Source organism: Mercenaria mercenaria, chromosome 13 (genome assembly GCF_021730395.1).
Source record: "Mercenaria mercenaria strain notata chromosome 13, MADL_Memer_1, whole genome shotgun sequence".
Taxonomy (NCBI): Eukaryota; Metazoa; Mollusca; class Bivalvia; order Venerida; family Veneridae; genus Mercenaria; species Mercenaria mercenaria.
Genome location: NC_069373.1, coordinates 5102441 through 5117234, shown reverse-complemented (window position 1 = coordinate 5117234; position 14794 = coordinate 5102441). Strand labels below are relative to the sequence as shown.

General features: G+C 37.0%; 1 protein-coding gene across 2 annotated transcripts in view; it reads right to left on the bottom strand.

The window, feature by feature from the left end:
- Positions 1-14794, bottom strand: part of LOC123530075 (stabilin-2-like) — a 402834-nt gene that overhangs the window by 306220 nt on the left and 81820 nt on the right. For both annotated transcript variants that reach the window (XM_053521033.1, XM_053521032.1), the window contains exon 19: positions 10645-10756. In XM_053521033.1, coding sequence (XP_053377008.1) covers positions 10645-10756 — 112 coding nt within the window. The remainder of the gene's footprint in view (positions 1-10644; positions 10757-14794) is intronic.

The following is a 14794-nucleotide window of genomic DNA, read 5'->3' as shown; positions in this document are numbered from 1 at the left end:
CTTAGTTAGGTGGGACATACTCAAGACATCTCAAAAGTTTCCAGTGCCTGAACCGGGATTCAAACTCCTCCAGACTGACAGTCAAGTGTGTTACCACTAGACCACCAGGTCACCTATGCATCACTGAAATTTTACACCACAGACACGTGACATGATATGCCACCCAAACATTGGCTGAACTGACTCCTAGAAATATCCTTTCAATGCAGCACATTCAAGCAATGCAAAATGTATGGTCCCTAGCGATCCTCCTTTTGTTTTCTATGTTTGGGTCACACAAAATTTACCCTGGAAAACTACAGCAGTTTACTGCAAGCCTGAACAAGTTGTATTTCATTGTAAAATGACCCACACCATGAGATAACCAACATAGTGTATTTGTGACCAGCATGGATCCAGACCAGCCTGCACATCTGCGCAATCTGGTCAGGAATGGTTTCTCTAATTGCAATAGGCTTTGAAAGTGAACAGCATAGATCCTTTCTCATGGTGCGGCTCATTTATATGATTTATCTAAATTATTAACAACAGCGCTGTCAAGTGGGGCAATATACGCCCAAAGGGTTACATCAGAGGATGGGAGCAAAATTTAAAGAACTTGACTGTTGAAGCCCAAAGGACAGGAACAACAAAAAGAAGAAATTCCAAAAAAAAATCCAAAAAAGTGTAAGTCCCACAAAAATTCTTACCAGGTAAAGTTATGTCAAAATACATCTAAAAATTGGATGTACCATCCATGTTGTACCACAGAAAAGTAGTCTCGGTTTTTCCCTACGGCCAATAATAAAAAAGTTTCAAAATAAGCTATTTATAGTAACAAAAAAGGGAAGTAATAAAAAAATTCTTGTAAGACAACAAAGAAGGATCTGCCAAATAAAAACAAGAGCACTTCAATGCAGAGCAATATACACAAAGCAAAGTCATATATGATCTTTGACCCCTATGTGTGACCTTGACCTTGAAGCGAGTCATCCAAAACAAGCACTCTGCACGTTGTCTCAGTGTAGTTTCTTTGAAATCCTTCAAGCAGTTCCAGAGTTACAGAGCGGACACGGCAAAGTCATATATGACCTTTCACTCTTAAGTGTGACCTTGACCTTGAAGCTAGTCATCCGAAACAAGCGCTCTACATGTTGTCTCAGTGTAGTAAACATTTGTGCCAAATTTCTTTGAAATCCTGGAAGCAGTTCAAGAGTTACAGAGCTGACACAAAACACTCTCATATAACCTTTGACCCCTAAGTGTGACCTTGACCTTGAAGCTAGTCATCCGAAACAAGTGCTCTGCATGTCATCTTCGTGTGGTGAACATTTGTGTCAAGTTTCTTTGAAATCCTTCAAGGGGTTCAAGAGTTACAGAGCGGACACGAAATTGCTAACGGACGGATGGATGGACGGACGGACAGACGGACCAACCGACACTGGGGGTATAACATTATACGTCCCTTTGAGCGTATAAAAATGATTATAGACTATTGAAAAGCTATGAAACTGCATGGAATGGAACTAAAATATTAGGTAGAAACAAAACTCAAGTATATTAACAACAAGAGCTGTCTCCATAGGATGACACATGCCCCCGATGGCACTTTGAATGAATAGTTATTGCCAATGTTAGAGTTTAGGACCTTTGACCTACGGACCTGGGTCTTGCGCGCGACACGTCGTCTTACTGTGGTACACATCCATGCCCAATATTTTTAAAATCCAAGCATGAATGACAAAGATATGGACCGGACACGCCCATCAATGCACTATGTTGAAATATGACCTTTAATGTCTAAGTGTGACCTTGACCTTTGAGCTATGGACCTGGGTCTTGCGCACGACACGTCGTCTTACTGTGGTACACATTTATGCCAAGTTATTTGAAAATCCATCCATGGATGACAAAGATATGGACCGGACACGAATGCACTATCATGAAAAATGACCTTTAACGTCTAAGTGTGACCTTGACCTTAGAGCTACGGACCTGAGTCTTGCACGCGACACGTCGTCTTACTGTGGTACACATTCATGCCAAGTTATTTGAAAATCCATCCATGGATGACAAAGATATGGACCGGACACGCCCAACTATCATGAAAAATGACCTTTAACGTCTAAGTGTGACCTTGACCTTTGAGCTACGGACTTGGGTCTTTCGCGCGACACGTCGTCTTACTGTGGTACACATTCATGCCAAGTTATTTGAAAATCCATCCATCGATGACAAAGATATGGACCGGACACGAAAATTGCGGACAGACTGACAGACCGACAGACCGACAGACTGACAGACTGACAGACGGTTCAAAAACTATATGCCTCCCTTCGGGGGCATAAAAATAAATAATTACTGTTTTATAGTAATTCTGCAAACTGTAATGCACAGAAAAAAATTCTGTGTGTTTGCGTATCAATAACCCATCTATTATATACATTATACAAATTTGGACAAGCAGAAATATGTAGCAGGTGAGTACCCAGAAGTCTTCAAAAATCAAGCATTTTTACCTAACAGTTAATTTAAATTTTTATTTGCAAAGACGTCTATAATTATGAGGTGAAGTTTCTGTATAAATTAAACCCAAGGAATAGCCAGGCCAAGTTTCATAAAAAAATCTGTTCAGTGGTTTTGGAGGAGATGTCATTTAAACACAATTATTGACAACAGATGACTTGACGGACGGACGAATATGCGCAAGACAGAAAACGGACACAGTGTAATCAGAATAGCTCAACATAAGTATTTCTTGCTCTGGTGAGCTAACCAAGAGGACCATGATGGTCCTGAATCGCTCACCTCTTCCCACATGACCCAGTTTTGAGTATGACGTCCTTTTTTCTATTATTTGACATAGTGACCTAGTTTTTGAGCTCATGTGACCCAGTTTTGAACTTGACCTAGATATTATCAAGATAAAAATTCTGACCAATTTTCATGAAGATCCATTGAAAAATATGGTCTCTAGAGAGGTCACAAGGTTTTTCTATTATTTGACCTATTGACCTAGTTTTCGAAGGTACGTGACCCTGTTTTGAACTTTATATAGATATCATCAAGGTGAATATTCTCACTAATTTTCATGAAGATCTCATGAAAAATATGGCCTCTAGAGAGGTAACAAGGTTTTTCTATTTTTATACCTACTGGCCTAGTTTTTGACTGCACGTGACCCAGTTTTGAAACTGACCTAGATATCATCAAGGTGAATATTCAGATCAATTTTCATGAAGATCCATTGAAAAATATGGCCTCTAGAGAGGTCAAAAGATTTTAATAATTTTAGACCTACTGACCTAGTTTTTGATAGCAGTTGACCCAGTTTCAAATTTGACCTACATATCATAAAGATGAACATTCAGACCAACTTTCATACAGATCCCATGAAAAGTATGGCCTCTAGAGAGGTCACAAGGTTTTTCTATTATTTGACCTACTGACCTAGTTTTTAAGGCACATGACCCAGTTTCAAACTTGACCTAGATATCATCAAGATGAACATTCTGACCAATTTTTAGGAGATCCATTCACAAGTATGGCCTCTAGAGAGGTCACAAGGTTTTTCTATTTTTAGACCTACTGACCTAGTTTTTGACCGCACATGACCCTGTTTCGAACTTGACCTAGATATCATCAAGATGAACATTCAGACCAATTTTCATATAGATCCCATGAAAAATATGGCCTTTAGAGAGGTCATAAGGTCTTTCTATTATTTGACCTACTGACCTAGTTTTTGACGGCACGTGACCCAGTTTCGAACCTGACCTAGATATCATCAAGGTGAACATTCTGACCAACTTTCATACAGATCCCATGAAAAATATGGCCTCTAGAGAGGTCACAAGGTTTTTCTATTATCTGACCTACTGACCTAGTTTTTGATGGCACGTGACCCAGTTTCGAACTTGACCTAGATATCATCAAGATGAACATTCTGACCAATTTTCATGAAGATCTCATGAAATATATGGCCTCTAGAGTGGTCACAAGGTTTTTCTATTTTTAGCCCTACTGACCTAGTTTTTGACCGCAGGTAACCCAGTTTCGAACTTGACCTAGATATCATCAAGATGAACATTTTGACCAACTTTCATACAGATCCCATGAAAAATATGGCCTTTAGAGAGGTCACAAGGTTTTTCTATTATTTGACCTACTGATCTAGTTTTTGAAGGAACGTGACCCAGTTTCGAACTTGACCTAGATATCATCAAGATGAACATTCTGACCAATTTCCATGAAGATCTTGTGAAATATATGGCCTCTTGAGAGGTCACAAGGTTTTTCTATTATTTGACCTACTGACCTTGTTTTTGATGGCACGTGACCCACTTTCGAACTTGACCTTGATATCATCAAGATGAACATTCTGACCAATTTTCATGAAGATCTCATGAAATATATGGCCTCTAGAGAGGTCACAAGGTTTTTCATTTTTTAGCCCTACTGACCTAGTTTTTGACCGCAGGTTTGACCCAGTTTCGAACTTGACCTAGATATCATCAAGATGAACATTCAGACCAACTTTCATACAGATCCAATGAAAAATATGGCCTTTAGAGAGGTCACAAGGTTTTTCTAATATTTGACCTACTGACCTAGTTTTTGACGGCACATGACCCAGTTTCGAACTTGACCTAGATATCATCAAGGCGAACATTCTGACCAATTTTCATGAAGATCTCATGAAATATATGGCCTCTAGAGAGGTCACAAGGTTTTTCTATTTTTAGACCTACTGACCTAGTTTTTGACCGAACGTGACCCAGTTTCGAACTTGACCTAGATATCATCAAGATGAACATTCTGACCAATTTTCATGAAGATCTTGTGAAATATATGGCCTCTAGAGAGGTCACAAGGATTTTCTATTTTTAGACCTACTGACCTAGTTTTTGATGGCACGTGACCCAGTTTTGAACTTGACCTAGATATCATCAAGATGAACATTCTGACCAACTTTCATAAAGATCCCATGAAAAATGTGACCTCTAGAGTGGTCACAAGCAAAAGTTTACGGACGGACGCACGGACAGACGGACGGACGACGGACACCGCACAATCACAAAAGCTCACCTTCTCACTTTGTGACAGGTGAGCTAATAAAAACATGAACAAAATGGGGTCGCTCTAAAAATCAAAATTGGACACCAAAATTTCAAAGAAAACAGTAAATTATACTAAAATGATTTTTTCTAAATTTGCCTACACTGACTGTCACACTTTGTCTACACTGACTGTCACAACTTTGTCTTAAGGTAGTTCTGCATATTCAGATTGAATTTTTTTTACAATGTAGAATTTGATTAAACCATAATTTTTCAAAATTTCAGAATATACCAATTAAAAAAGACAGAGGTGTGTGCTTGATTTTTCTGCTAAACAAATCTGAAAAATTCTGACCTCACAAATTTTCATCACGGGAGTCTATGGGAAAATTACAATTCTGAAAACATTTGAACAGAATTTTTGCTACAATTTTGATTTTAATGAAAGTTCCCACAGTCGTAAATAAAGATATGGCCTATGATATGGTGAAACAAAATGTATATGTCCCTGTGCTTGTTTTCGTGATATCTGCTAATAAAGAAGTCTCTGCATGTTGAGCTAATTTTAAGACATTTTTAAAAAATCATTTAAGTACGTGTCAGATATTTTCAATATCATATTTTAACTCTAGAAAGATAACAATATTGCCATTCTAAATAAATTTACTCATCTGTTGACATTAATTCATTATCCATTCTTAGAATCTAGGTTTCATTCTATCTTTTCCGCATAAATGAAATTTGCCACTACATTCAGTTTATAAAACATGCAGAACTACCTTAACTGACTGTCACATCTTTTCTCCAAAGACTGTCACAGATTGCCTACACTGACTGTCACATCTTTTCTGCAAAGACTGTCACAGGTTGCCTACACTGACTGTCACATCTTTTCTGCAAAGACTGTCACAGGTTGCCTACAGCGACTGTCACATCTTTTCTGCAAAGACTGTCACAGATTGCCTACACTGACTGTCACAGGATGCCTACAGTGACTGTCACATCTTTTCTGCAAAGACTGTCACAGGTTGCCTACACTGACTGTCACATCTTTTCTGCAAAGACTGTCACAGGTTGCCTACAGTGACTGTCACATCTTTTCTGCAAAGACTGTCACAGGCTGCCTACAGTAACTGTCACATCTTTTCTGCAAAGACTGTCACAGGGTGCCTACACTGACTGTCACATCTTTTCTGCAAAGACTGTCACAGACTGCCTACACTGACTGTCACATCTTTTCTGCAAAGACTGTCACAGACTGCCTACATTGACTGTCACATCTTTTCTGCAAAGACTGTCACAGGTTGCCTACACTGACTGTCACATCTTTTCACAGATTGCCTACACTGACTGTCACATCTTTTCTGCAAAGACTGTCACAGATTGCCTACACTGACTGTCACATCTTTTCTCCAAAGACTGTCACAGGTTGCCTACAGTGACTGTCACATCTTTTCACAGATTGCCTACACTGACTGTCACATCTTTTCTGCAAAGACTGTCACAGGTTGCCTACACTGACTGTAACGTCTTTTCACAGATTGCCTACACTGACTGTCACATCTTTTCTGCAAAGACTGTCACAGATTGCCTACACTGACTGTCACATCTTTTCTGCAAAGACTGTCACAGGTTGCCTACACTGACTGTCACATCTTTTCACAGATTGCCTACACTGACTGTCACATCTTTTCTGCAAAGACTGTCACAGATTGCTTACACTAACTGTCACATCTTTTCTCCAAAGACTGTCACAGGTTGCCTACACTGACTGTCACATCTTTTCACAGATTGCCTACACTGACTGTCACATCTTTTCTGCAAAGACTGTTACAGATTGCCTACACTGACTGTCACATCTTTTCTCCAAAGACTGTCACAGGTTGCCTACAGTGACTGTCACATCTTTTCTGCAAAGACTGTCACAGATTGCCTACATTGACTGTCACATCTTTTCTACACCAACACCGTCAATAAAATAACCATAAGTATTACAAAATAAGGTATTCTTTGTATATTTTCTCATTTTGTCAACATGCAAGTGTTTACTCTGCATAAAAGCAAGTTTAAAAACCATTTAAGGGAAGTAAGGATGTGACCAGTAATTCCAGCTTGAATTAGAGTTACTGTCCCTGTTAACAGAGATTAGTTAATTAAAGCATCAAACATATTTTTTTCTACTATCATTATTATATCATGTATAACTATACATGTCATAATCTATCTGGCTTATAAATATTTCCAACAAATACAACAGGTACAAAAATTATACAGTCAATGCATAATACTCCCCCACCCTCTCCCCTCCCTTAATCCTCCTTCATCACTAAAAAACAAGAAAGGACCCTTTTGTAAAGGAAAGCACAGAAAGAGTCTTTTTCCATGAAAAAAAGAAGGAAGGATCAAAATGGTGCTATATAATCAGGTTTTCCAAACAGATAAGCAATGCCCAATTTCATCTTAGTTCAACTTGAGAAGGTCAAAAAACATGTTCCCTTTTTTAACTATACCTGCATAGATCCTGCCAGTTCACATAATTTAAATACAAACATACAAAATAATAAATGATCAAGCACTCTTTCTCAAATATTCATCTAGCTGTAAGATAGTCAAACCTGCCTATATAAACAAACCTTTAGAAATGGAAAGTGGTGTTTGTTAACCGAAGGTTTGAGTAAAACTGTAATGTCTAAAGTTAAAGGGAAAATAAGAAATGTTTATCATCCAAGGCAGGTTATAATCAAAGGCCTGAATGGCCTGAGTCGGCTAATGATTGATGTACTGACAGTATAGTCTACCAGTTTCAGTTTGTTTTTTAGTTTTTTTCTTAAAATTTCATAACACAGCTCGATATTTACCCAAAATATTATATCCGGATACGATTACACTTTTCTCCAGTTTGAACAATATATTTTACAAATTGTGATGATACGAAGACATTTAGCAGCAATTGGCAGTATCTGACATTGAAGTTTACGGTTAAATTACCTCTTATTTAAATCTTTTCATAAAAAAGTTGTTTCGTTTCGCCAAACATAGACGATCTACTTTCGATTTCAAAAACTACAAGAAAATACAATTTAATGTTTCGCCGTTTTGTTTATCCTCGAAAAATAAGAATTAAAATCATTTTAAATATCTGTAGTAACTAAACAAACCAGTAAGAGCTTCTTCTTCCGATAATTTATCCGTTTACTGACTGCAAAATTCATGTGTGTGTGTAGAAACCCGCGCAAAGTTTATAGAAATCATACGATGCGTGTATACGTTCAATGTGGGAGAATTAAGGCTGATCAGGATCGGCTATGTTACCTAACGCATCCAGACGATTCAGATTTTGTTTTTAAAAAAGCATTGTGTGCATTTCTGTAATTTTATATACGTTTAGAAATTATTAGACATGCGTATTTGCATTATTTCTATACGTAATTTACGCTAATACACATCTTATCTGGAGCCCTGTGGAACTATTTTTTGTCTTTCGCTGGATGTTACGCAAGCTTTGTAAGCCTGCGCAATTCATAAAATGCACATTTATGCTTAATGAGTTACATTCGAGTATTGCACAATTACAAGTCATAAATATGACAGATTACATCGTATATTGGTCATAGCAAAGGGAATTCACACAACTTAACTTCATTCATGCAGTGAACTGTTTGAAGTTTGAGAAATCTAATGGAACTACATCCCTTCACTGTGTTATTTGGTCCATTTAGACTTAGAGAATCGCTGGATAGCAAGGACTCGTCAAAACGATTTCATCGTTTAGCCGACTCAAAAATGTGGCCTTTAGTCTGAGGTGATCTTAAAGGGGGATGTTGCTAGCAGTTGGTGGTCATAGCATGTAACTTATTATCAGGTTATTATGAATCATCGGTTCATATGTTTTATTACCCAGTGACTACTGGAAGCAAACATGATCATCCATTTCCAGCTTGACCATCTGGCCTGCTGTGATTATCTATCAGTCAGAAATATGTATTATACATGTATACTATATATTTGCAATGAAAAACAAAAGTACATTGATATACTATCTGGTCAAAGTAGCCGGTATGTACCCAGCCAGAACGCATGTGATCAAGGACCACACTGTTCACTAATATGCGAGATATTTATTTTATGCATTTCAAGAACAATTTCTACAGAGGTGAATAGTTAGTTTTTTTATCAGAAATAGTTGTTCTCATTATTGTTTATTTGATTGTTTATTCATTTTTTTTTTCAATTACCCGGTTTTGAAAATATAATTCAAAATTGACCGGCTGGGTTGTCATTAATAATCAAGTACATGTAATCCTGTAATTAATACAGCTACAAGAATAAAATGTGAAATTTCCTCTTTTGATGTGCATAATGACACCATTTTGTGAGAAAGAATATGTGATTCTTACATTAGTCTTTTACATTTTCAAGTACAGTTCAGTACATTTCAATTATATAGTATAACTGTAATTTACCAGACTCTGAGTGTGTAATGTGGCTCTCAGTTTAAATAATTACATCTAGATACATCATTAGTAGTAAACAAGGCCAAAAAAGGTACCAAGTTTTATTTTCAATACACTTACCGGTACAGCATTTCCATAGGTCTTTTTTATCTACATTTGCAATCTTAGACAAATAATAGCGCATTTTGTATATTTGAAATTTGAGTGTTGAATGAAAGTATTTGTTATAAACCCGGGCCACTTTTTTCCAAGTTTCATACCAACACATTACCTGGTTTCCACTTCGAGTGTACAATGTATTGAAATCATTCTATGTATTATATTGTGAGAATTTTATACTGCAAATTTATTCTAAAATAAGATTCATAAGAACTCACTTAATTATAAAGATATAAAACGTGCCGTCGTAATATTATAAAAGGGAATACCAAGTAATGTTGAATTATTAACATGGACACGGAATCAAATGTCTACCAATCGGCGTGATTCCAGTTCAAATGTTGAACTGCCCCGTCTCGTCCTCAAAAGTGTATGTCAACTTACGATCTAGTACGAAATTTAATTTAACTTAAAAAGTCGTATATACGGAACATTTTCAGACAGTGCACATACCATTTACGATTTGATAATGACAAGCGTATACGTATAGTAATCTCATAATTAATTAATATAATTAATAATATTGGTTACATCATGCTATTTTTATGAAATGCATCCATAATAAATTGAACTATAACTAACTTGGTGCGTGCATTTGTGTTTCAGTAATAATATACGTTTGACGAAGACTGTGACTACACGACCTAAAGAATTGATAGCGAGACTGGCATTGCCAAAAAAATAATACTACAGCAGCCAAACCATAAAACACATGTGATGGTAATTAATATGCAAGATAAATATATCTGGCTGACCACTAACTGAGTATCCAATTTGCAGATGATTATTAATTATTGACGTGCTGAAGTGCTAATATGTTTCCCTGGGAAATGAACATCCCCCTTTAAGTACAAGTCTCACTGTATCAGCAAACTAAGGGAGAAACAGAATTAAATAGTAAGATGTTCAAACTGACATACTGAGGATGTCAATGAAAACGGCCAAATATTGTCAAACAGAAACTTTTGCAGGTGATTGTTAGGGAAACTTACCTTGAGTGCAGTTTGGACCAAAATGTTTGTTATCTGCACAAGTGTCACAGGCATCACCTCCAAAATTACCATCACAGGCACAAGTCCCTTTTCCAAAGTACCCCTCATCACACTGCAATAAACAAACAAATATGGCAAAATTCTAGAGGGGGAGGGGGGAGTTAAACCTAGTTCACATGAGTGGCGACCTGTCATTAAATATGCACATTACAATAAAAAACAAGAGCTGTCTCCATAGGATGACTCATGCCCCCGATGGCACTTTGAATGAATAGTTATGGCCGATGTTAGAGTTTAGGACCTTTGACCTACGGAGCTGGGTCTTGCGCGCAACATGTCGCCTTACTGTGTCACGCATTCATGCGTAGTTATTTTAAAATCCATGCATGAATGACAATGATATGGACCGGACACGCCCATCAATGCACTATCATGAAAAATGATATTTAATGTCTAAGTGTGACCTTGACCTTTGAGCTACGGACCTGGGTCTTGCGTGCGACACGTCGTCTTACTGTGGTACACATTCATGCCAAGTTATTTGAAAATCTATCCATCGATGACAAAGATATGGACCGGACACGCCAATCAATGCACTATCCTTTAACGTCTAAGTGTGACCTTGACCTTTGAGCTACGGACCTGGGTCTTGCGTGCGACATGTCATCTTACTGTGGTACACATTCATGCCAAGTTATTTGAAAATCCATCCATTGATGACAAAGATATGAACCAGACACGCCCATCAATGCACTATCCTTTAACGTCTAAGTGTGACCTTGACCTTTGAGCTAGGACCTGGGTCTTATGCGTGACACGTCGTCTTACTGTGGTTCACATTCACGCCAAGTTATTTGAAAATCCATCCATCGATGACAAAGATATGGACCGGACACGCCCATCAATGCACTATCCTTTAATGTCTAAGTGTGACCTTGACCTTTTAGCTACGGACCTGGGTCTTGCGCGCGACACGTCGTCTTACTGTGGTACACATTCACGCCAAGTTATTTGAAAATCCATCCATCGATGACAAAGATATGGACCGGACATGAAAATTGCGGACAGACTGACAGACCGACAGACAGACAGACAGACGGTTAAAAAACTATATGCCTCCCTTCGGGGGCATAAAAACTTTCGACTTTTAAAATACTCTAGTTATTTGGCAGACCTGTTATCAATTTTTACAATTCTAATTTAAAGCTACTTTCCATAGAACAATTAGAACAAGAGGGCCAAGATGGCCCTAGGTCGCTCACCTGAGAAACACACCATAATTCACCATAACAGTGTAAACATGTTTGACCTAGTGATTTCATGGAAAAAAATATTCTGACCAATTATCATTAAAATTGGAGCAAAAACTAGTATTTCCTTTGTTTTGACTTAGTGACCTATTTTTTGCACCCAGATGACCCATATTCGAACTTGACCTAGATTTAATCAAGGCTATCATTCTGACAAAATTTCATGAAGATCAGTTGAAAAATACAGCCTCTATCACATACACAAGGTTTTTCTTTGATTTAACCTATTTACCTACTTTTTGACTACAGATGATCCATATTCAAATTCTACCTAGATTTCATCAAGGCAATCATTCTGACTTACTTTCAGGAAGATCAATTGAAAAAAAACCGCCTCTATCACATACACAAGGTTTTCCTTTGATTTGACCTAGTGACCTACTTTTTGACCCCAGATGACCCATATTTGAACTTGACCTAGATTTCATCAAGGCAATCATTCTGACCAAATTTCATGAAGATCAATTGAAAAATACAGCCTCTATTGCATACACAAGGTTTTTCTTTGATTTGACCTAGTGACCTACTTTTTGACCCCAGATAACCAATAATCAAATGCAACCTAGATTTTATCAAGGCAATCATTCTGACCAAATTTCACAAATATCAATTAAAAAATACAGCCTCTATCGCATACACAAGGTTTTTCTTTGATTTGACCTAGTGACCTAATTTTTGACCCAAGATGACCCATATTCAAACCTGACCTAGATTTTATCAAGGCAATCATTCTGACTTAATTTTATGAAGATCAATTGAATAATATAGCCTCTATCGCATACACAAATTTTTTCTTTGATTTGACCTAATGACCTATTTTTGATCCCAGATAACCCATATTCCAACTTTACCTAGATTTAATCAAGACAATCATTCTGACCAAAATTCATGAAGATTAATTGAAAAATACAGTCTCTATCGCATACACAAGGTTTTTATGTTATTTGACCTAGTGACCTAGTTTTTGATCCCAGATGACCCATTTTCAAACTTGGCCTAGATTTCATCAAGGTTATCATTCTGACCAAAATTCATGAAGATTAATTGAAAAATACAGCCTCTATGGCATACACAAGGTTTTTCTTTGATTTGACCCAGTGACCTAGTTCTTGACCCCAGATGACCCATTTTCAAATTCAGCCTTGATTTCTATAAGGTTATTATTCTGACCAAAATTTATTAAGATTAATTGAAAAGTACAGCCTCTATCGCATACACAAGGTTTTTCTTTGATTTGACCTAGTGGCCTAGTTTTTGAACCCAGAAGACCCATTTTCAAACTCGGCCTAGATTTCATCAAGGCAATCATTCTGGCCAAATTTCATGAAGATCAGTTGAAAAATACAGCCTCTATCGCATACACAAGCTAAATGTTGACCGACAGACGACAGACAGAGGTCATAGGACAGATGTCGGACGCCGGACATCGAGTGGTCAGAAAAACTCACCTCAGCTCAGGTGAGCTAAAAATTCTTTAGTTGTACGTACGTGGTAAAATAATTTTATTTTCAATAATGTAGCAAAGAAAATTGCTAAAATCGGCACACTTTCAAAGATTTCAATGGGAAATACCACAGAAACACTAACTGTCATCGACAACACTTAGGACATATACAAGCAGCAGTTAACCTCGGTGTATACGCAGACATCTATTTCCAGATGTTCACTATGCCATAAGAAACCAAGACAGAAGCGATAAATTCCCCCCCCCCCCCTCCCACCCCGATAATTGATTCTGTGAAAAGCAGTTCAATTATATCTTACCAAAATCTCTTAACTATTGCTTATGGTCGCCATTGTTGACTGTTTTTACATCCGTGGGATTTTTTTTTTTTGACGTATGGGAAAATTGACAAAGCTACTAAACTTTCAATTTCTCATTCTAAAAACAGGTTTCAGTACTCCATGAAAAATAAGCAATTACAAAGCAACAATTTAAATATAATAACTCTGAAACCATAAATTAAGATATAAATGCTTGCAATTCCATGTAAGGGGGCTTTAATCAAGGGTCATAATTTCACAACGAAATATATATGGCTTGTTATCAAGGGAGACAATCAAAATCCCCTTGATCAAAATCCCTCTACACTGAAAAATGACAGGGTGTTACAAAATCCCCTTCATACTTTTGCAGGGGGTATCATAATCCCCTCTGTGATTTTTACTTATTTCATCAAATTCAAATACAACTATATACAACTTAAAAGTCTATTGCATAAAGCACGTAAAAACAATGCCTTTAGCAAACATAATATAATTTGGAGCACTGATATCTATATATCTATAATGTTAATCACAAAGGGGATTATGATACCCCCTGCAAATGTGTGAAGGGGATTTTGTAACATCCAGTCATTTTTCAGTGGAGGGGATTTTGATCAAGAGGATTTTGATATACACTCTGTTATCAAACTTGGCCTAGATAATATCCCTATAAACATTCTGACAAGTTTAGAGAATATTGGATAAAAACTGCTTAAGTTATTAAGCACAGTTAATTTTACAAGCAATTTATAGAAATTCACCAGTGGCTGGGAGTATCCAGATAGTTATTGAACTTTTCTAAGGTATTATGCCTATAAACATTCTAACCAAGTTTGGTGAACAATGGATAGAAACTAGAAGTTAGAAAGAAGACACTGACAATTTTCTTCAGAGATTACTTTACATTGTTTTAAAATTGTAGTCATAGTAGAGCAATGACACCGACAAGAATCTATAACGGTTTTTTGTCGATAAATTTGATTTGAGATCTGTCTGTTTTTAAAATCAATGGAATAAAGATAATGAATTTCTGTAAATAATGTACTATAATATTATGTTGTGCATTTTAGCTT